General features: G+C 38.0%; 1 protein-coding gene across 11 annotated transcripts in view; it reads left to right on the forward strand.

Moving 5' to 3' along the window:
- dock10.S (dedicator of cytokinesis 10 S homeolog) overlaps window positions 1-22,989 on the forward strand; it is a 153,407-nt gene that overhangs the window by 39,464 nt on the left and 90,954 nt on the right. For all 11 annotated transcript variants that reach the window (XM_041563861.1, XM_041563857.1, XM_041563860.1 and 8 more), the window contains exons 2-3: window positions 9,419-9,538; window positions 20,098-20,187. In XM_041563861.1, the coding sequence (XP_041419795.1) occupies window positions 9,419-9,538; window positions 20,098-20,187 (210 nt within the window). The remainder of the gene's footprint in view (window positions 1-9,418; window positions 9,539-20,097; window positions 20,188-22,989) is intronic.

Consider the following 22,989-nt stretch of genomic DNA (forward strand, 5'->3'; position numbering starts at 1 on the left):
CAGTGGCTATGACAATTAAATATTTAAAAATATAGATTATGCTTTTTTTGCATCTGCCCTTGCATTTACTATTGCTTTGTGGGCAAGGTTGCCTCTTTTTTAGGGGAGAACTCACCTGTTTTAAGATGTGTGAATTTTTACAAATATTTTCTCCTGGTTCACACATAGGGGTATATTTATCAAAGAGTGAAGTTAAAGATCGCCACAGTCCGCTAGAGTTAAATTCCGCCACTCTCCATTCATTTCTATGGGATTTTGAAAGGTGTTTTTATCAAAGGATGAACTTTCACTTTCACCCATTGATAAATAATCTTTTAAAAATCCCATAGAAATGAATGGAGAGTGGTGGAATGTCACTCTAGAGGACTGTGTTGATCTCTAACTTTACTCTTTGATAAATATACCCCATAGTTCCAGTCAAATAGTTTATGCTGCCCCATGCACAATGGCAACAGTCACTATTTAGTTTATGTTTATGTCAAACACAATCCTCGCAATTTCATGTCTAGTCGGAGGCAGCAACGCTCATTTCACTTCCTTCAGTGGTGAACACTCCTCATATGCAACTTTTAGGCAGTTTGAATTTTCTTATTTGTGGCATCTCTTGGTTTTCCATTAGCAATCAACTGGCACTGAGTATATTGGTGGGTTTCTATTCTGCCCTGGGTTTTCTAATGCTAGCACAGTTCAAGAACAAAAGCAGAGGTGTAAGTATATATGCATTCTGCATGTTAATGTGTCTTTCAGGAGCAATTATATAACCTATACCATTGCTGAGAAGTTTGTTTTGGATTCTCCGTGTGTTCAGACTGAATGTACCTTAGTGAAAGTCTCTTCCCCTGTAAACAACTGCTCTCAGAAACAGAATACTCAGAATTTTCCCCATTTTTGTTGATATAGTCTAGTTTCTTATGTATGCTTATTATAATGTCCAGGGGCGTAACTACAGAGGAAGCAGGCCCAGGAGGTATAGGGGGCCCCATGAGGTCCTACTCCTCTTTGTAAGTAGTTTTAAAAGAAACGGGTCATTGATGCACTGTACAAGACCCTGGTTCATCAAGCCAAGCAAATGTTTTTCACACTCAGCTGTCTTACAAAGGATTTATTGACTTCTTGTAGGACAACTGCTTGACAGTACATTTTTATCCTAATAAGATATATAAAACAATATCTTAAAGAATCAAATAATGGGGCCCATGCACTTCCTTTTTAATATTTTTGTTGTTGTTGTTCTCGTCCACATCATTTATAGCAAATACGACCCTCTGTGTTCTCAAGATCTATCTGCGTTTCAAGCCATCCAAATCTCTGAACATATCTTAAATCTAAAGTCAGCTTAGCTCCCATTTTGCAAAAGTAAGACTGTTTGAATACATATTTTTGTATATGAAATGCTATTAAGTTCGTGACCATCATTTCCAGAACCAAGGAGAACATTCTGTTTGAGGAAGCTGAGAGAGTAAATGAATTGGATAAGTGGTAGACATTTGACTCGGAGATTCAAGATAATGTCAGATTTCTGACTCCCCAATATCCGATGTTCATGCCTAAAAAAGACAAATGAATCTAGAGAACTATGTTTGTGTTAAAAAGTAAAACTTGCATCAACATCTGCAGGGCTGCTTGTTGCCCAACCCTGATTTACAACCTTGACAGCTGAAACAAATGAAACAAGAACTGTTGGCAGGAAACAGAAGTAGTCTGCTGCTGTGCTTCCTGTATTGGTTTCTATTATGTTGTAAACACAGAGACATCCATTCAAGAAAATATAAATATCAAGACACGTTATTTGTAAATTTTGTTTTTAAAAATTACAGAATGAAGCAGTAATGATTTTCTTATGTCCTGGTCACTGGTTTTAGTGATGATTACACAGGATCGAGGGTTTCGGTCATAGTTCTAGTAGTGATCCCATGCAAAGCTACAAGTTAAGAGTAGTGATCCAGTGATTGGCTGTAAGAAGGAGGTGTCCCAGTGTTACCAGTAAGGTCTAGGGCAGTGTCTCGCACGCATGTTGCTCACCAACTCCTTGTTCCCAGTGGCTTCAAAACAGGTGTTTAGTTTTGAATTCCTGGTTTGGAGGCAAGTTTTGGTTGTATAAAAGCCAGGACTCCCAAAAAGTGCCCATGTTGGCTGCCAGTCCACATTGAGGCTATTAAATATGCAATCACAAGCCTTATTTTGCAACCCCAGGAACTTTTTTCATGTTTTTGTTGCTCCCCAACTCTTTTATCATTTGAATGTGGCGTATTAAAAAAGGTTACGCAAAACGGGTCTAGGGTCTTCCTGCAGAATCTCAAGCTGCAACCAGAGTGGCTCTTCATGGCATTTTTACTACGTCCTGCAGTTATACAAAGACACCACAAGAACGTGGCCCTGACCTTAATGTTCTTAAAATTGCATAGGGCTACAAAAACAAATCTTTATGATGCCTCGGCAAGTCTTCATAATGAGTTTACAAAAACAACTGTCTCAGAAAATGTTTATTATGAGCAACTTTCCCATTCACTTTCTAAAATAACAATATAATTAAAAACAGCAAGCGAACATGAAGTCATTAATTTAAGCCTTTTGATTTTTACTGAAACCAGCAACAGCCCTTCCCTCTCTAGTCTATCTATGAAGCATATTCTGCCCAAGTTATAAATGAACAACTGCAAAGTCTCATAATTGCAGAGTTAAATATTCAGCCAACTCCTTATTTGTCCTGATTTTATACCTAATATTTGTATTTGTTTCACTTCCAATACTAAGGTAATTACTCCGAGTTAACCTTCAAGAAGTGTGCAATTTATTAAAGAACTGAAACTGTTTTTTTACTTCTTACTTATTTCTGTATTGGTTATGACATATCATGCCATGTTTGCCACAAAACACCTTAGTTCCATATTTACTCAGTGTCCTTACAGATAGTGTTATTCATACTGAGAGCATATAACTGTTGCTTTAGAAACGTTCCTTGTAACTGTCACTAATCACATAAACATCTTGGCAAATGAGTGTGTAAAAGGGCATGTATGAATATTATTCCCAAATAAACAACATTGTAAACTAGAACACAACAAAACAAACAAACAAAAAAACAAACAAAGAATTAACTCCTAATGATGAGTTCAACTTCCATACAAATAACCTTCATCTATTACTTACTAATTGTAACACTTAGCCGATTCACTAACTTCGAGTGAAGGATTCGAATGAAAAAAATTCGAATTTCAAAGTATTTTTTGGGTACTTCGACCATCGAATTGGTTAAATTCGTTCGAATTCGAATGAAAACGAACGATTCGAACGAAAAATCGTTCGACTATTCGATAGTCTAAGTACTTTCCCTTTAAAAAAAACTTCGACCCCCTACTTCGGCAGATAAAACCTACCGAAGTCAATGTTAGCCTATGGGGAAGGTCCCCATAGGCTTGCTAACCTTTTTTTGATCGAAGGATTTTCCTTCGATCGTTGGATTAAAATCGTTCGAATCGTTCGATTCGAAGGATTTAATCGTTCGATCGAACGAAAAATCCTTCGATCGATCGATCGCAGGATTAGCGCTAAATCCTTCGACTTCGATATTCGAAGTCGAAGGATTTCAATTCGAGGGTCGAATTTCGAAGTATTTTTAACTTCGAAATTCGACCCTTAGTGAATCTGCCCCTTAATGTATTATTTCTGATTACCCATTTAGATCATTAAAGGGATACTGTCATTAGAAAAAATTTTTTTTCAAAATGAATCAGTTTATAGTGCTGCTCCAGCAGAATTCTGCACTGAAATCCATTTCTCAAAAGAGCAAACAGATTTTTTTATATTCAATTTTGAAATCTGACATGGGGCTAGACATTTTGTCAATTTCCCAGCTGCCCCAAGTCATGTGACTTGTGCTTTGATAAACTTCAATCACACTTTACTGCTGTACTGCAAGTTGGAGTGATATCACCCCCCTCCCTTTTCCCCCCCAGCAGCCAAACAAAAGAACAATGGGAAGGTAACCAGATAACAGCTCCCTAACACAAGATAACAGCTGCCTGGTAGATCTAAGAACAACACTCAATAGTAAAAACCCATGTCCCACTGAGACACATTCAGTTACATTGAGAAGGAAAAACAGCAGCCTGCCAAAAAGCATTTCTCTCCTAAAGTGCAGGCACAAGTCACATGACCAGGGGCAGCTGGGAAATTGACAAAATGTCTAGCCCCATGTCAGATTTCAAAATTGAATATAAAAAAATCTGTTTGCTCTTTTGAGAAATGGATTTCAGTGCAGAATTCTGCTTGAGCAGCACTATGAACTGATTCATTTTGAAAAAAATTTTTTTTCCCATGACAGTATCCCTTTAAGGATTTCATTGTGAGTTCAAAGACATGTAAAGATGTTTTGCAAATAATTTATAAACTGACCTCAATGTACTGTTTTTAGGGAAAATTCATTTTTGTCATTCAATTATAATATCAGAGTACTACTGTAGACGGCATGTCAGCCTGGGAAACCTGTGAAATAAGTTGATTTTTTTTCCTGCTGCATAGTGATACTCATAGGGTTCATTTTCAAACTCTCCCTTTTGGACTAAGCTAGTATGGGGCAGAGTTACTAAAGGGCAAAGTGACTAACGCTAGCGAAGATTTGCCAGAGTGACGTCATTTCGTTACTTCGCCAATTTACTAACGGTCGCTGGCATAACTTCACTAGCAAAGGAGATAGACTCTAGTGGTAATTCGTTCGCTTACGCCTGGCGAAGTTGTGCTCTGGCGAATGGACGTAACTACGCAAATTCACTAAGATGCGGATTTTACTGAATGTTACCTCTTGTGCCAGACTTGCCTTCGCCACCTCAGACCAGGCGAAGTGCAATAGAGTAGATAGGAGTTCCTCAAAAAATAGTTGAACATTTTTTTAAGTCCCAAAAAATGCTGGCGGCTTTTTATTATTCAGGGTGATAGGCTGCATAAGATCGTAAATTTCTGGGGTACCCGCCTTCCCCCCTACATTTCCTAACATATGGCACATAAACTACACACTGGGCTCATGTGTAGGGCAATATAACAACTTTATTTTATTTTATTAAGGTTTCCCGGGCTTGTGTAATGTAATGTATTGGCTGCAACATACACGTCCATTCAACTTTAACTTCCCGTCGTATGCAAATTAGGCAACACTAGCGCAACTTTGATTCTCTTGCTGCAGTAACGCTAGCGCAACTTCGCCAGCGTTCGTCGCCCTGAACGCAACTTTGTATTTTAGTGAATTAGCGTTGTCCTGGTGAATCTACGCCTGCCGAAGTGTTGCGATGTGAGCGTAGCGGACACTATTGCAAATTTGTGAATCTGCCTCTATGTGTTTATAAAAAACTTTCTTCCCTGCTTCCACAAGATCTGTATTGAGTCTAACAACCACAGGGGATGGCTAACTCTATACTGCATGCAGATAAGTGCATTAGTATGGCTAAAAGTATTGAAGATACACCTTTAAAATGCTGAATGCAAGGTTTTATTGGATCTGATTGGCAGGACATGCCTCCAATGTAGATCTGCATTTACATTTTTACTTACTCACTATGACCCATAATAATGGGATCACAAACACAAAAGTGTTGTGTTGTAAAGATCAGCTATATGCAGGAAAATACTGATTTGAAAGAAGAAGAGGAAAATACTCTAGCAGATCCAGCCTGACCCACAAGGCAATTTAGACCTCAACTCTACCACCACTAATATTTAGTGATGGGCGAATTTGGGGTGTTTCTCTTTGCCGAAAAGTTAGCGAATTTCCCGCGGAATTCGTGAAACTGTTAAAAATTTGCGGCTGTTTCATGAATTTATTCGCCGGCTGCGCATCGCGGGAATTCACCACGAATTCGCACCTGGCGAATAACTTCGCCCATCACTACTAATATTCAAGTATCTGGTGAATAACTGATAACTGACCTGCTGCATGTTTCATATGCACATATGTGGATGTGCTTTCAGCACTAACAAACATGACTTTTACATTTGGGGGCAAATTTACTAAAGGGCGAAGTGACTAACGCTGGTGAAAATTTGTGAATAAATGGTGTGACGTCATTTCGGGACTTCGAAATTTCGGGCGAGCACAACTTCACTTTGCTTGCCAAATTAACGCTAGCAAAACTTCGCCATCGTTCGGCGCCCTGGACGCAACTTCGCATTTTAGTGAATTAGCGTTGTCTTGGTGAATTTTCGCCTGTCGAAGTGTGGCGATGTGAGCGAAGCAGTCGCTGGCGAATTTCCGCAGGTTACTGAATTTGCCCCATAGACTTGAAAATGTATTCTGTTGGGAAGCGCAAATAAGAAAACTCCTGGTGCAGAATATCCAGATACGTATGTTCTTGCACACACTGTGTTAATGTAAAGAACAAGCAATGGACCACCATCATGAATTCTTCAAATAAAAAGAGGTACACAGCTGTGTTCAGTGGCGTAACATAAGTTCATCCAGCGCTTAACCTCGGGATCGATGTAAATCAAAATGAGCCGACTTGTCACTAGTATAAATCTCTAAGTATAAGCATATATAAACACGGGCCGCTCAGTATTCCCATCTATTGGTCCGGTTGGATTGAGCCCCAGACCACACGCTTGTAAAATGGAGCTGTTACACCTCCCCTCCTGTGAACAGTTTAATCTTAAACAATCCGTTAGAGTTCTTACCCGGTCGGCAGTGTGACCCAGGTGCTCCCGCCCTGAGTCTGTCACTAAGAAGAACGTCTATATCCACTGTACACCTCTATTCGTGCAGCGGCACACTCAAAGGTCACAAGAATCGCTCCATTCAAAGGTAGTTTCTTTAGTTAAAAGCCATTACTTTATTAGATAAATCTTGGTATTAAGAACAGCGTCCAAGGTCTGGCGCGTTTCGTGTCACTTCCTCAGAGAACTGTGTTCAGTGGCGTTCCATGGTGGTTTCTATAAAGTTGTATTCTTAAAGCTCCTACACCCCTCTAAAAATGTCTGCACTACATCTATAGTCTCCAATGGCTACCAGGAACATCTTTCAGCATTTTATTATTGCGGCACTGTATATGTATTATATCATAAAGCTTATGTGAGCTGCTATACCCATCATCATGAAAATATAATATTATCAAGTAGAATATAATTCTCCATCTGAGAAACAGCACCGTTAGTATCAAATCACAGATTTCTTATATGAAATGTATGCTGTATGCTGTCTCCCCCACTGCTCATTCATTTCCTCAACACATTTAGTAAAAGCATGTGGCACCATTTCAAATGTTTTAACAACATTTTAAAAACATTTTAATTAAAACTTATGATATGCAATTTTAAATTGATTATTCTGTAAAGCTGTGTACAGAAGCAGAGCCAGACTTCACTCCAAATGCTCTCACCATATGTACGTTCCACACATTCCAAAAGCAGTCTTATTCAGCCTTACTCTGTCTTTTACTATTAGATGTATTGCTGCTTCTTAGCAAACTGTAATAAACATATAACGCACAAGGGCCTTGATTGTTCTTTAGACATACACATCCACAAACTCAGAAACTTCTCGGCTGTTATAAAGGGTGGGCAAATGTTTTAAAGTTATATGTTCCCTAGGGTAGGGTATTTGTTATACTCTGTAATAACCTAAAGCAGCACAGACTATAACCAAACCTTTGGTTTATTGTTGTTTTAAACCTTTCAATACCAAATCAGAGCAATTCCTGCTTTTCCAGAGGTATTCTTCTCCTATTCTCCAGTCAACTGAACTTTATTCTTTTTAGGAACAATACAGGTATGGGACCAATTATCCAGAATGTTTGGGACCTAGGGTATTCTGGATAATGACTGGGGTATTCTGGATAATGAATCTTTCTGTAATGTGGGTCTTTATACCTTAAGTCTACTAGATAATAATTTAAACATGAAATAAACCCAATAACGTGGTTTTGCTTCCAATAAGAATTAATTATATCTTAGTTGGGATCAAGTATAAGGTGCTCTTTTACTATTACAGAAATGCTTTTTAAATTTTGAATTACTTGGATAAAATGGAATCTATGGGAGACGACCATCCTGTAATTTGGAGCTTTCTGGATAACAGATCCCATACCTGTATTGTTTTGCTTATTACTGCTTAATGCAAGGAACCAAATGGTGTATTTAATTGTATCCCTGGTTACAATCTACTTGATTTCCTAGTTATATTAACCTGCTTGATTAGTGATCAAATACAAGCTAAACCCTCTTCAAGTGCTAGATTATTAAAGCGATAGGAATGTCAGGGAAATGACTTTTTGCTTGTTGCATGGGAAAAAATCTGAAAGCAGCTGTGTTATGTCTGTGTTTAGGAGAACATCTGACTGACAGGCCAGACCAAACTCTTGTCTTTTATCAAAACCAGTGTTGGACTGGGACACCAGGGGCCCACCTAAAAACCTTTGACTAGGGGCCCACCAATTAATCTTAGACAAGGGGCCCACTCTTAGTACTATTATTCTTCCTTTCCTCACTCATCTATGTATTCTCCTTTTCTTTACATACTATAATCTATTATTCCATCTATTTAACCACTTTGTTCTCATAGAAATAGGGAATGGCCATGAAATAGGCCAAATATTTAGCAGCATGAGGGCCCACCGACACCTGGGCCCACCGGGACTTTTCCTGGTATCCCTCTGAACCAGTCCGACACTGATCAAAACATGACAATATTTTCTTCCTATAAAGGAGCAGGAGGCAAATGTTTAGAAGGTTGGGAATGTTAAAGCCTTTAAGTAAATGTTAAAGTGACACAGACACATGGAGCAAACTGCTCCCAATCTATATTAATATCTATGATACATTTTGTTGAAAACAAATAAATAAGAAGTAATGGAAAAACTGACTTGCTGCAGACTTCCTATGCCCAACAGCCCGCTGAGTTTGTCTGGGTATGTCTGTCCCATTTCCTTCTACGGGAACTGCTATCATCTTGATCTCTTTTATCCTTATTATTAATATAAAATTACCTTTCTCATTCACATGGCCTGTAAACTGCCAGGGGCAATTGTTAATTTTTAGTACAATTATAGTAGCTGGACAGATGCAGCAAAGGTTTAAAAAAAGACCCTTTTCCATTACCTGCCCTGATCAGTGGCATATTTGCATTATGCCAAGCACCACTTTGAGCGTAACTCTAGTAATGTCTTCAGAATAATTTGCAACATTTGACTCTGCTGTAGATTTGGTTTTGGTGGAGTGTTTTCCTGGTCTGCTCCATCCTTGTTGTTGCCACTACCATTTAGAATTATACTTACTCCAGCATCCAGGCTGTGGTGTAAATGACATAGGAGGACAGCAATATTTAAAAAAAAAAATTACAATTTATTTTTGGATTAAATAAAACTGTCTCATATGACTGTGTTAATGATTTGTCATGTATGGATAATAGTAATATTTATCTATATTTTTTTGACAGCATGAAAAACCTAAACTCCTAGAACCTCTGGATTATGAGGCTGCTATTTCAGAACTAGAAAATATATATCGCGATAGTCCTTTGAAGGATCTGATCTTCTTTCCCAAGGATGATTTTTCAGTAAGTATATGATTTTGTTCAATGAAAGGTTGCCCTAATGTAATTGGAACATTGTACCACTTAGTAAAAGGGTCAGGGCACACAGGCAGATTTGGGGAGATTAGTCGCCCGGCGACAAATCTCCATTTCTTCGGGGTGACTAATCTCCCCGAAATGCCTCCCCTGCCTTCCCGCCGGCTAAAATGTAAATCAACGGTGGGATGGCACTCGAATCGATTCATTTTCCGAAGTCGCCCAAAGTTGCCTGATGAGAAAACTTCAGAAAACGAAGCGATCCGAGTGCCATCCCACCGGCGATTTACATTCTAGCTGGCTGGAGGCAGTTCGGGGAGATTTAGTTGCCCGGAAGAAGAGGAGTTTTTTCGCTGGGCGTCTAAAATCCTAGAATCTGAGTTTGTGCCTTGACCCTAAGGGGCCCATTTACTTAGCTCGAGTGAAGGAATAGAATAAAAAAAACTTCGAATTTCGAATGTTTTCGCCCCTGTTTTACACTGCCTTCCGAATGATAAATGACCCATTATATCTCAAGTGTATTTCCTGTATACTGACTGTACTTATTAACTAGACCGGGACCCAATGACCCAGGGAAAAGCATAGGGATGACAAGGGTTAGGAGGGTAGCTTGCCCTCCCCCTTTTGCTCTTGTAGGTTCAAGCTGATTGGCTGGTTCAAGTTACAAGGAGGAGGACAATGGAGGGTTACACAGATTACTACCTTTTCAGTTGGTTCCAGGCAACAGGAGTAGCAGCAGCTCACAACTTCCCACCCTCCATCTATATGAGGTGTGGGTAGTGTTGTAGTCACAGTTAGTAGAGGGTACCTTTACTCGGACCTGCAGGGGAATTAAAATGAGATATGGAGCATGAGTAGCTTGGTAGGCCTGGCCCGATGGCAAGATAGCCAGCTTTGGTTTAAGACTAGAAGACAGGATCCAGGCATTACATTCAGTTTCCTTTATATAAACAAGTTATTGATGTGATACCTGTTAACTGATGTTACATGTTATAGTTAATAAATAGCTGTGGCCTTCTCCTTCCAACATAAGTGTCCAGGAATCTTTATTGTGGAAAAGGTTGGGGTCATGGGCTGGTGAGCCTAATAGGGGAGGGTAGGGAGGTCTCAACACTGTACATTGGTGCCCTGTAACCAGTGATACTGGCAGATTTGCGTGAGCCTGGCTCTATCCTGTATCCAAATGAATACATATTTTTAAGATGAACCCCAGCACCTTTTACAATTACGACAGGTACCCATAGTGACTCTCTATTATAAAATCAAACCTTATATTTATCGGTCTCCATTATATCTACCATCTACCTAGCTGAAGAATGTAAATGTGAAAAAGGACACATTAAACATAGTCCACAGCAGAGAATATGAGGGGTGTATTGTTTTGTGAGATGTTTCATGTAAAACTTCCAGTTGAAAGTTTTTAAAGGTTTTCAACTAAAAGTGCCATCATTATTGAACTGTGGAGTGGATAATATACAGTCTTAGATTAGACAATTTTTATATATGTATCCAGGGCTGTTACATTAAAAAGGTGGTTCACCTTTAACTTATCTTCTAAGCAATTGGTCTTCATTATGTAGGTTTTATAGCTTTTTAATTATCTGCCTTTTTCTTCTGATTCTTTAAAACTACCAAATGGGGTCACTGACCCCATTCTAAAATAAAAAAAATGCTCGGTAGAGCTAAAAATTCATTGTTAGTGCTACTTTTTAATACTCATTTTTCTATGCAGGTTCTTTCCTATTCAGTCTCTAATTGAAATAAATACATGGTTGCTATTGTAATTTGGACCCTAGCAACCATACTACTGTGTGAACTGTAAGTGAATTGGGCAATTTGTATTTAATAAGCATCATAAGCATAAAAAAGGGACAGTTTAGTCCATGCCCCTGATCTGCTCCATCAAGTTATGCCCAAAAGCACCCCAACCTACCTGAAAACCCACCCACATTAGGTAAGTCCTTTGCTTTTGGGCGTCTGCTATTCAGGAGTTTCTCATAGAAATCTAAATTGACAGTGTATCTAGAAAGTCGCTGAAAATAAAAAAAACTGCATCTTAGGCTTCTTTGACATATGGTATAGTTTTATTTCTTTTATCCTTCTATATTATTATAGTTTCTACTTTTTAGACCATTTTTTCCAAGGAGTACATTTTTGGAAAGGCATATACTATATTGTCAGGCTGAATCTGTTTTTCTATCCCCCCCCATTTCCTCTTTTCTGTGTTTCTCAGACAGTTTTGCTGCATGTCTAACCATGGTCAACCGCTTACACTTCTCTACCCACATCCTTCATTTCAGTTCAACTGCAAGATAAAACTAATTCATTTTCTTGAGCTTTCACACACAAACTGTACATAAGAAGCGAGCTTAAAGGGTTTGTTCACCTTTAAATTAGCTTTTGGTAAGACAGATATTCTCATTGGTTCTCATTTTCTTTTTGTTTAGTTATTTAGCATTTTGTTCAGCAGCTCTTTAGCTTGGAATGCCAGCAGCTATCTTGTTGATAGGATCTAGTTTACTTTAACAACCAGGCAGTGGTTTAAATAAAAGACTGGAATATGAATAAGAGAGGGACTGAATAGAAAATATTTGCACACAAACCATTTAAAGCCAAGAGCCCCACTTTAAGGACTTAAAGGGGTTGTTCACCTTTAAATGAACTTTTCGTATGATGTAGAGAGTGATATTATGAGACAATTTGCAATTAGTTTTAATTTTTTATTATTTGCATTTTTTGAATTATATAGCTTTTTATTCAGCAGCGCTCCAGTTTGCAATTACTGAAATCTGGTTGCTAGGGTCCAAATTACCCTAGCAACCATTCGTTGATTTGAATAAGAGACTACGATATGAATAGGAGAGGCATGAATAGAATGAGTAATAAAAAGTAGCAATAACAATACATTTGTAGCCTTAGGGAGCATTTGTTTCTTAGATGGGGACAGTGACCCCCATTTGAAAGCTGGAAAGAGTCAGAAGAAGAAGACAAATAATTAAAATACTATAACAAATACATATGGACAGACATAATATCAAAGGCTATTGTGATACTAAACTCTATAGTTAGTATAGATAAGGGTATATAGAATTTATGTGAAAGTAGGGAGGGGTGTGTGTATGGATGCTGGGTTTTCATTTGGACGGGTTGGACTTGATGGACTTTGTCTTTTTTTCAACCTGATTTAACTATGTAACTATGTAATGAACACCAATTGAAAAGTTACTTAGAATTGGCCATTTTATAACATAATAAAAGGTAATTTAAAGGTGAACCACCCCTTTAAGGACTATGGAACTATGGGTATGGGAGGTGGGGCTCTTGGCTTTAAATGGTGTGTGTGTGCACTGCAGCTTGTATACTGATGAATGGAGGGTGTACCCCCCGAAACATTGATACTTTTTGGTGAAGCAATAATGGGGGAAAACCCCAACCTCATAAATCTTGAGTGTGTGCGACGCCATATATTTGCTGATTCCAAGATAAGCCAGTATTAATGGACTACTGACACACACTCAGCTTGGTTGAGTTATTTGCATTTGGAATTTTTTTTTTTGAATTTTAATAACCATAGATATCTCAAAAACACTTTAGTGGATGGTTCCCGTTGTGCTTTATGGTTTCCAGTAAGTGGCAGTTGTAAAAATGAAATGCTGCCAAGACTATGCAAATGTGAAATATACAGGAACACGATATAAGGAGGTCAGATATGCATATAAAATCAGATTTAGTATTTTAACATTTTTATTGCTTTGAAACATATTCAGTGAAGAAATGTCCATTGCAGCATCCAGGAATGAAAAAAGCAACGCATTTTTAATATCATTCTTGTGTAGCTCCTGGACCTAGAATAAGATACCCCAAATAACCATTGTTGTTGCTGCTGTATTTTGTGCAAGAGAATGATGTTAACGGGACCCAGATCTTTTAGGGCAGTTTAGTCAATTTTTATTTCAACAGAACTTTCCTATCACACGGTAATGGAGAACTCAACCCTCTGAACATAACACACTTGTGGGAGTGTGGGGTGGGTCGTCAGTTGCATGTAAAATGCCCATATACTGTACCTATATAAATTTCATCCATATACACATGCTCAAAAGGTAATGTTTCGGGCCTCTCTGGATGCTCTCTTGCATGGCTCGGACATCTGCAGCTTTTCCTCACTTCCACAAGCATTTACTTATTTGGCCTATTGGCAGTAGATTTTCTAATATTGGAAACCAGTTTATTTTCTGTTGGCAGCCAACTTGATTTCTGGAACAAGGCCAGTTCTTTATCTCAACACCTTGCTTCTTACTGCAGTCATTTTAAAGGGCATGTAAACTTCCAATAAAATTCTCCTATTGCACTCGAAAACAGGGAGGGTGATGAAGAGATGGGAGAAAAATAAAAAGGGTAGAGGTAGAGATACTGTCGATGTTTGGGCAAATAGGCAGAGGATAGGGAAATACAAATAAATATGACTGCATGTCTTTATTTAAATAAGCTGCATAAAATATTCTTACTGTATGTGTACACTAATAAGCGTGCTTGGTCTATTACCATCTTATTAAACTGAAATCTTGGCAAAATAGCAAAAGTTTCTTATTCAGTTTTGGTCAATGCATTAACTATTTTAAATGTCACCACTCTTATTGGACCTCCCATTTGTGACTTTAAAGGGGACATAAAAGCTGTAAAATAAAAGTCCTTTCAAATTAAAGATGAAGCCCCATTTTTTGAAAAAAAATAATTATATATTGCCTTTCTTACATCTATGCTCAGCAATCGCTTTAAAGGAGAAGGAAAGGCTAAAATTAAGCTTTATTAGAAAGGTCTATATAAATACACCAGAAAACCATCAAAGTGGTGCTGCTCTGTCCTCTGAAACACATCATTTCTTTCCTTTTATTGTGTACACATGGGCTTCTGTTTCAGACTTCCTGTTTTCAGCATAAACCTCCAGGGCAGGGCTTGAGCATGCTCAGTTTGCTCCTCTCCCCCTCCCTCCTCCCATCTCTGCTGTAATCTGAGCTCAGAGCTATGAGTGAGCAGGGAGAGACTCTGGAAGGAAGAGATGTCACAACAAGCTAATATGGCAGCTTCTATCCTAAACAAACAGAGACAGTGTCTAGAGCTGTTTACTCAGGTATGGTAAAGCATTGTGCAAAATAAATTTAGCATTCTAGCTTGCAATATTGTGGCGAATCTTTTGGCAATAAACTGTCTTGGAGCTTTCCTTCTCCTTTAACTTACATTCTGCACCTCCTAGATGTCACTGCAGTTCTAATCTTTACAAAATAAAAATATGAACAAATAAAACAATAAAAATATGAACGACAAATTTTTTTGAAAACCCACTGTTTACTACTAAAGGTTACATTATGGCGTACCACACCTCTGGAATACATTGTTTTGGAAAGGCACATCTAAAAGCAAGTTAGATATTTTTCTAAAGCAGTGAAGGGAAATATTATGAACTCTTCAGTTGGGAGTTTAATGGACATAACTTAATGATACTGAAGCTTAAAGCATTGTGCCATCCAAGTATACAATCAATATAAATGGGTACTTGGGAGTCTGTGGAGCCACAATGTTCAGACTTCAGCATGCTACATTTGATTTTGGAATGGTTATATAAAGATATATTCCATATTTAATAAAATCAATGGACTACTGAAAAGAGGCAAAACAAGTGATCGACTTCAGGCTACACTGTGAATTATTGCATTGGGGTGCAGGGGTTACCAACTGGCTTAGGTTGCTTTGCTGAAATTTCTCTTCTGGCATCTGCTGGAAAAAACTGTGACAATCTTTAAATATCAGCTTTTTACCTGGTATAATCGTTCTATTCAGGCCATCTTGTATGCTCCATTAAGTATCACTCAAACCACTGCTTTGTTGCTGTGGTAAATTGCACCAGGTACAGGTATGTAATCTCTTATCCAGAAAGCTCTGAATTACTAGAGGGTCATCTACCATAGATGTAATTTTAATAAAAAAAATGCAAAATTAATAATTATACATAAATCATTTTTCTCTGTAATAGTAAAACAGTGCCTTGTACTTGATCCAAAACTAAGATATAGGTAATGCTAATTGGAGGTCAAACAATCCTATTGTTTTTTAATGTTTTGAATGATTTTTAAATATACTTAAAATATAGTGATCCAAATTTATAAATGTATTATGACAGCTTATCAGGAAATCCCCAGATCTAATGCACTCTGGATAACAAGTCCCATAACAGTTTAAAAGAAACACTAGCTGTAAAAATGAAAGTGTTTTTAAATGACTCATAATATCATGTAGTGTTGCTCTGCACTGTTAAACCGGTGTGTTTGCTTCAGGAACACTACTATAGTTTATATCATCAAGCTGCTTTTTTGCTATGGCAGCCATTCAAGCACAGGATACCCAGTAGATAACAGATCAGTTCTGAAGAATCCCATTGTATACTACAGCGCTTATCTGTTATCTTCTATCTAATCGATGTTCTAATTTTTTTTTAGCTTTTAATGGTTGCCCCCATGGCTACATAGCAGCTTGTTATAAACTATAGTATTTTTACGGAAGCAAACACAATAGGGGGCATACATTTGGTATTTATTAAAATGATATTCCCAGGAACAAAACATTTTAAAAAGCTGTGTAAAATAAATGGTGAATTTATCAAGGTGTGTTTTATTTTACACCATGTGAACAACAGATTTGCCACCATTATTTTACATTGCTTCCAGTGGATATCCCTCTAAAAAAAAAGAGTAAGAAGTGTATGCTGTTTTTTTTACACTGTGAAACCTGGCGATGTGTGGTGTATTATCTCGCTGTTTTTTACAAAGCATAATAAAAATAAGCCCCTAGTTGTACCAGTGCAAGGAACAGTACATTATATTTTCATGTACTTTAATTTCTTTGGTAGAATAAAAAGCTTAGTTTTTTTAGAATCCAGGTCTTAAAAATATGTCAGCTGATCGGTAGATAAAAAGAATCCCATACCTATATACATTTTGGGGTTTACACTACAAAAATGTGTTTATTTTTTTGGGGCAGCTAGGCAAATAATTAGCCACTTCACTAGCTACACTGCTAATATATTGGATGTGGTGCTTAGACTCTCCATTTAGGCTTAATAAAGTATAATTTGCTTCAGTTATATAGAAAACATTTGTTCCGTCTGCTTGTCCGCTCCACTGCTGATGCAGGCAATATTATATTACTGAATAAGTACAGTAAGTGTCTGGAGATCTTACAGGTGACCCCTGCAGTAAACACCATGAATAGTTTATGGGTTGGGTGTGCACCACCAATGTTACTACAAGCAATATTACAATCTGCTGTAGGTGGTTATACCTTTTTTCACCTGTATTCTTAGTTTTTTCTGGATTTCTTTTTCCTGGCTGGGCGAAGGTTGACCAAAAGTAGGAGGCCTTGTTCTTTAATTCTTGGACATACTCTTTCACTGCTGATCTCGAAAAATGCTGGTGTCTTTTCCTTTTCTAAGGGTGAAAAAGATCGTACATTTTTTTGGGGGTACCCTCCTTCCCCCCTACATTTCCTAACATATGGCACCTAAACTATACAGTGGACACATGTATAGGGCAAAATAACAACTCTATTTTATTTTATGAAGCTTTCCCAGCTTGTGTAGTGTAATGTATTTGGTGCTACACATAGGTCCATTGTACTTTAACTTGGCGCCGTATGCAAATTAGGCAACGCTATCGTAACTTCGCTTTGCTTGACAAATAAACGCTAGCGCAACTTCGCTACCGTTCGCCTCCCTGAGCGCAACTTTGTATTTTAGTGAATTTGCGTAGCGCTGGCGAAACTACGCCTGGTGAAGTGCGGCGGAGTGTGGCGAAGCTGACGCCGGCGCAACTTTGGATCTTAGTGAATTTGCCCCCTAGTCTTTTTACTGATGTGTTTGTAAATTCCCAAGTTACTAAATTACATGATTCTAAGGGTAAGGTCACACCTAGAGATTCGGGGAGAATTAGTCGCCCGGTGTCTAATCGCCTATTCTTTGGGTCGACTAATCCCCCCGAACTGCTTCCCCCGGTCTTCTGGCTGCTAGAATGAGAAATTGCTTGTGGTATGGCACTTGCGACATGGCACTCGTGGCGCTTCATTTTCCAAAGTCGACTGAAGTTTCCTCGTGAGGCAACTTTGGGCGACTTCGGAAAATGAAGTGCCGCGAGTGCCATGGTGCAGGCGATTTCTCATTTTAGCAGGCGGAAGACAGGGGGAAGCCGTTCGGGGAGATTAGTCGCCCCAAAGAAGAGGTGATTAGTCGCCGGGTGACTAAATCTCACCGAATCTCCGGGTGTGACCTTACCCTTAGAAGCTAATTTGGAGAGTATAACTCATCTATTGTTTTGGCAAGGAGAAGGTCATTTGCATGCTTGTCATAGAAGTGCCCTTTGGTGCAAAACAATTACATCATATCTCTGTCTTTTTATCTAGAGTAGATACACAAATAAAGTCTGATACAGCAAAGCATCAGAGGCTTCATTTGAAAAATGTTGATGTATGAATCTTGAAATCTGTCATACTGTTTTCTTTAATGAAGCTTACAATTCTCAGTAGCTCAAAGTATCTGAGGTTTATAAGAATATTTGTAGCTAAAGATGACATACAGCGTAGAAAAACTTTTGGGGAATCCCACAGTAAAGCACCTTGTGTATAACGTATCATCTGTTTCAGTCTTCTACAAGGCAGAGAATAGAATAACATGAACTAATGACTTTTTCAGTTCCACAATTCACAGAGGACCTTATTACAGATGGTTAACACAAGCCAGAAAGGAAGGGAATAGAAACATTTAACACGGGAATATTTCAATAAGGGCCTTAGCTGCAGTTTGATATGTTGCCAAAAAAAAAACCTCTATGCACCATTTCCACCTGGAAATACAAAAAAAACAAGCTGTTTGTTTTTAGTTTTTACAAAAGGCTTGTACAAAAGGATTCTGTGAAAAAAAAGTTAGATTTATTGGGTACCATTTTATTTAGACCATGGTTGGGGGCTCAGCTTCATGAAGAGCATGAGTGTTTGCTCAGACACATCTACTGTAAATTCTCTGGGGTTGCCCTTTTGATGAGAGGATGGATCAGTAAGAAAGTACAATGATACTCTGTAGCTCAGAACTTAAAGGAGGACTACAGCCTAACTAAAGTAGCTAGAAATGTTGTACATTATGTTTTGTGCAACCACAGCCCTTTAGCAGTAAAGATTGGTGTCTCCAAAGATGCCCCAGTAGCTCCCCATCTTCTTCTCTGCTGATTCACTGCACATGCTCTGTGCTGCTGTCACTTACTGAGCTTAGGGATCCACTCACAATATACAGTACATATAGAATAGAAATGTCACAATATAAGGCTGATAAGTAATTAATACAGATAATTACTACATGGCAGCACAGAAACCAGTCCAACTTGCATCAGAATTTAATAATCAGCCCTGTTGCATCAGCTATATTACAGGCCAACCTTATTTTCTGCTGGATAATTAGTTTAGGTTTTAGTTCTCCTTTAAGATGTTTTGGCTGTTTTTTCTTTTATAACCACATCCTTCCTTTTCCTGGAAAAAAAACATATTCTGAAGTTTAACCTCTTTCCCACTAGAAGTTGTATGGAGTATAATGTACAGTATGTATTAAGGTGAGGGGCACCAGTTTATCCTGGCTGAAAGCTTACTATTTACCAGTGATTCTAATATACAAATGCATATATGGCAATTGTCATTATTAGCTATAAGATTGTCCAGCTTTGAGCCCTCTGACCCACAGGACAAAGTAAAACATACAGCATATAACATTTGGGGGGGTTATTTACTAAAACTGAAAATTTCTAACTATTTTCTTAACACCACTTCAACCAAACACTCCCGTGCACATTTTTACTGTATTTATCAATACATTTACTCAAAAAAATCTGCTGCGTGAAAAGATTTTTTTTGGATTTGACGTCTGATTATTGCCCGTAAACCACATATTCTTTGGATTATTGTAGGAAACTCAGTGCAGATCATGATATCTTCCAATTGTAAACAGGGCATCTGCCATTGTCTTCATGAACTCGGAATAAAGCTGCTTTAAACTGATATTGAAATAATAAGCAGAAGATTACAAAACCATTGTAAAGATGCAACCATTCTGTTCATTTAGAATAAAATAAGGCAAGCTAGAAAAAAACCCATCAAACTGTTTTGACAGAAAGTTCTCAGTGTAGTGGTTCAGGAATGCGTAGAGGAATATTGTGAACTTTTTCCTTACTGACTGGTTATTGTGCAAACACCTTCATGAATGAGTCTTAACAACTACCGGCCAAAGAAAAATCATAACTAAGCTACAGCCCTAAATCCTAAAATGTGTAAAAGCTACATTTCTCAGAACGAAAATGTTAGTGTTAAGGATTTGTTGAGTGCAAACAAATTCTCAATTTTTTAAATTTAAAAAAGGCATTTAGACATTCCAGTAATTGCCTTTTTATGACAGATGCTAATTGCTACTGTAAATTATGATAACCATTTTTTTTCTCTCTTTCTCGTTCATTGCTTGGTAGATAGAAACCATCCCAAGAGAGCTACAAACAGTTTATTCTTCTGTGCCTCAAGATGCAGAACTCAAGGCAACACATTTATTGGTCAAAGAGGTAAATATTTAAATTGTTCTTGGCAAATCTCTTTGGTTTATATGTAGGGTTTAAGGAAAGGACACTCTACAGTTGATTGAAACAAGCTCACATGCTTTTTTTTCTTGCTTTTTACATCTTATCATTCTTGTTCCATAATAAATGACAATAACCAAGCAATTGGTGAAGTATATTGCAGTCTTGATCAAAACCTAAAAAGAATCATCAACAAGACGCACTTCCAACTGTGTTTGACAAAATGACAGTTTCAGGGTTGAGTTAACATCCCTTCCATTGTGACATTGTACAATAACGGAATAGACACATCAGTTGTTTGTAGATTCAATTCACTAGAGGAATTGGAATTACTGGCAGCATTCCCTGGTGTCCATTGTGCACAATCCAACAGAGCAGGCTAAATGGGCGTATTGCTTGGAAAATGTAAGCAACTCAATTTTGCTTTCATTCTTTTGTTTTGCATTTGTAAATTAACCTTTTGTTGTCAAATCGTGCTCAGTGTTATTACATAGTAACTTTATATTGTGCAAAGAGATTGTTGTATCAACAATCTATTGTCATTTATATGCTAACTATAAAACACCACTAAATAAAACACTTTACTACTAATGCTCAACAGGGCCGGATTTACATAGTGTCGCCCCTAGGCCTGCTGATGTTCATAGCCCCCATCCCCTCTCCTTTATTCACACAATTTTTCATCATAGGGACCGGAGAATGGGGGATTGCTGCGCTGGAAATTTTAAAAATGATTGTATCTTCTGTGCATTACCAGTGTTTCTGAACCAATGTTGGTGCGGTTGGGCAGTGTGCCGCCTCCAAATATTCTGCTGCCCTAGGCCAGGGCCTTGGTGGGCTTTCCACAAATCTGGGCCTGATGCTCAATGCATAACAGCTCCTCCCAAGATGCATCTAAGGCAAAAGAACAAAGTAAAGCAAGTTTTTCTGCTGAGAATGCTAATTAGGGATGGACGAATTTTTTCGCCTTGTTTTGCCAGAAAAATGACGCCCATAGACTTGTATAGCGTTGTGCGTAAAAAAAAAAAAGATGCGCTACAAAATAATTTCGCCGCACGACAAAATTTTTTGACGCCCATAGACTTTAAGTGGGGCGTCTGCGACATTTTGCCAGTGGCAAATTTTTGGCGAAACGAAACGGGTCAAATTCGCCCATCCCTAATGCTAATATTTAAAAATGGATAGTGAGGTGAGCAAATATTGCTTTGCTTGTTACTCTTTTTTAGAGCAGTGCCAAAAAAGGGGCAAGCTGTTGCTGTCTATCTGCAAAAAAAAAAAAGAATTTCTGTGGCTGCCAAATAAGAAATCATTTCAGTATGCTAAAAGAGTGGAAAATCACTCAACAAATGTATTTCCATATTGTCAAGAAATAGCAAAGCAGTTTGTGCCAAAATGTGGAAAATTCAAGTGTGAATCATAACAAAGCATCTTCCTAATGTAAATGGAAGAGCAAATAAATTTGACTGCAGTTATTATAGATAAAAGGAATTAGTCCAATATGCCCCCAGTTTCACCAATTATAAAATTGGAAAAAAATGCCTTGGCAAGACAGTTTCTTATCACTAGTCATTATTAGTATAGGGTAAATAAACTGATTTTAGATCTGGTCCTCGTGGTCATAGAAACTGATAAGATAACTGGTTGAGGGGAAAAAGTAAATAGCTGAACCAGTATTTTTTATTGTAGTTATGGTGATAGCTGTCTTTTATCCCAAACGACATTTGATTCTCATAATTAAAAGATTATACATTTATATCAGTATACAGTTGTCTGCTGCATTATGTGAGAACTCACATGCCTTGACAGCTCTCATTGTTGGGTTCCTTGGAGGGAATACACATCATTTGTAATAGGGTACTGAATGCATTTTAGGACATCCTGCAGCGAAATACCCTTCCTTCCTGCGATGTCCTATGCCTTCTGAATGGCACATCTGGTCCTTTTACCGCCACTCATCATCCAAACCTGCAGTCACACCTCTGTCCTCTATCCTCCCTTCTCAGCCGTCAGCCATGCTAACTCCGCCCTCAGCCTTCAGCCCTAAGCCTTCAGCCTTCGGCCCTCAGCCTTCAGCCCTCAGCCCGAAGGTTGCAGGAAGTAAGGGTATTTCGCTTTCCATAATAGGGTATCAAAGATTACTGTTACCTCTTTACTGCGCTGTTACTACTGGGCAACCTGTTTACCTGTACCACTTGTATAAACTGCTGTAAACTATTGTTGGTCATAAGTCCAGGCAATGATTATTAAGAAGCAACACCCAGTATACGCAGACTTGTAGATGATATGAGGGTAACAATAGTCTCAAGTATAGCTTTCAAAACTGTTAATGTAATTCACCTCTAAAATGCATTATGAAAAAAAGTAAGTGGTGAAAGGACCATCAGTTAAGCTCTGAGTAGAGGTAAAGCTTATCTTCACAGCACATACACAATTATATCTGGCAGAAATGACTGTTACCTGTAGTGCAGAGCTCAAAGTATGCATGTCATGAAATAAAAGATGATCCGCCATTAGTTAAAATGTTTAGCCGAGGCTTCTGAATCAATTGAAGTCAAATTTGTGTAGCAGTAAAACCAACCATTCCATTGGCTGGTCTAACAAATACTGAATGCTTGGAAAATTATAAATGCCAATTGTGTTTCAGATTTATTTTATTGCATAAACTATTTTATTGAATCAATTGTCCAGTTTGATCGATTCCATCAAAAACCGAATCAAATTTTGTTTATTCTGCCCCTTTCTTTTACATGAAATATGTTGTCATATTTGGGTAATCTCTGCTAGAGA

This window comes from Xenopus laevis, chromosome 5S, assembly GCF_017654675.1.
Source record: "Xenopus laevis strain J_2021 chromosome 5S, Xenopus_laevis_v10.1, whole genome shotgun sequence".
NCBI classification, from domain to species: domain Eukaryota; kingdom Metazoa; phylum Chordata; class Amphibia; order Anura; family Pipidae; genus Xenopus; species Xenopus laevis.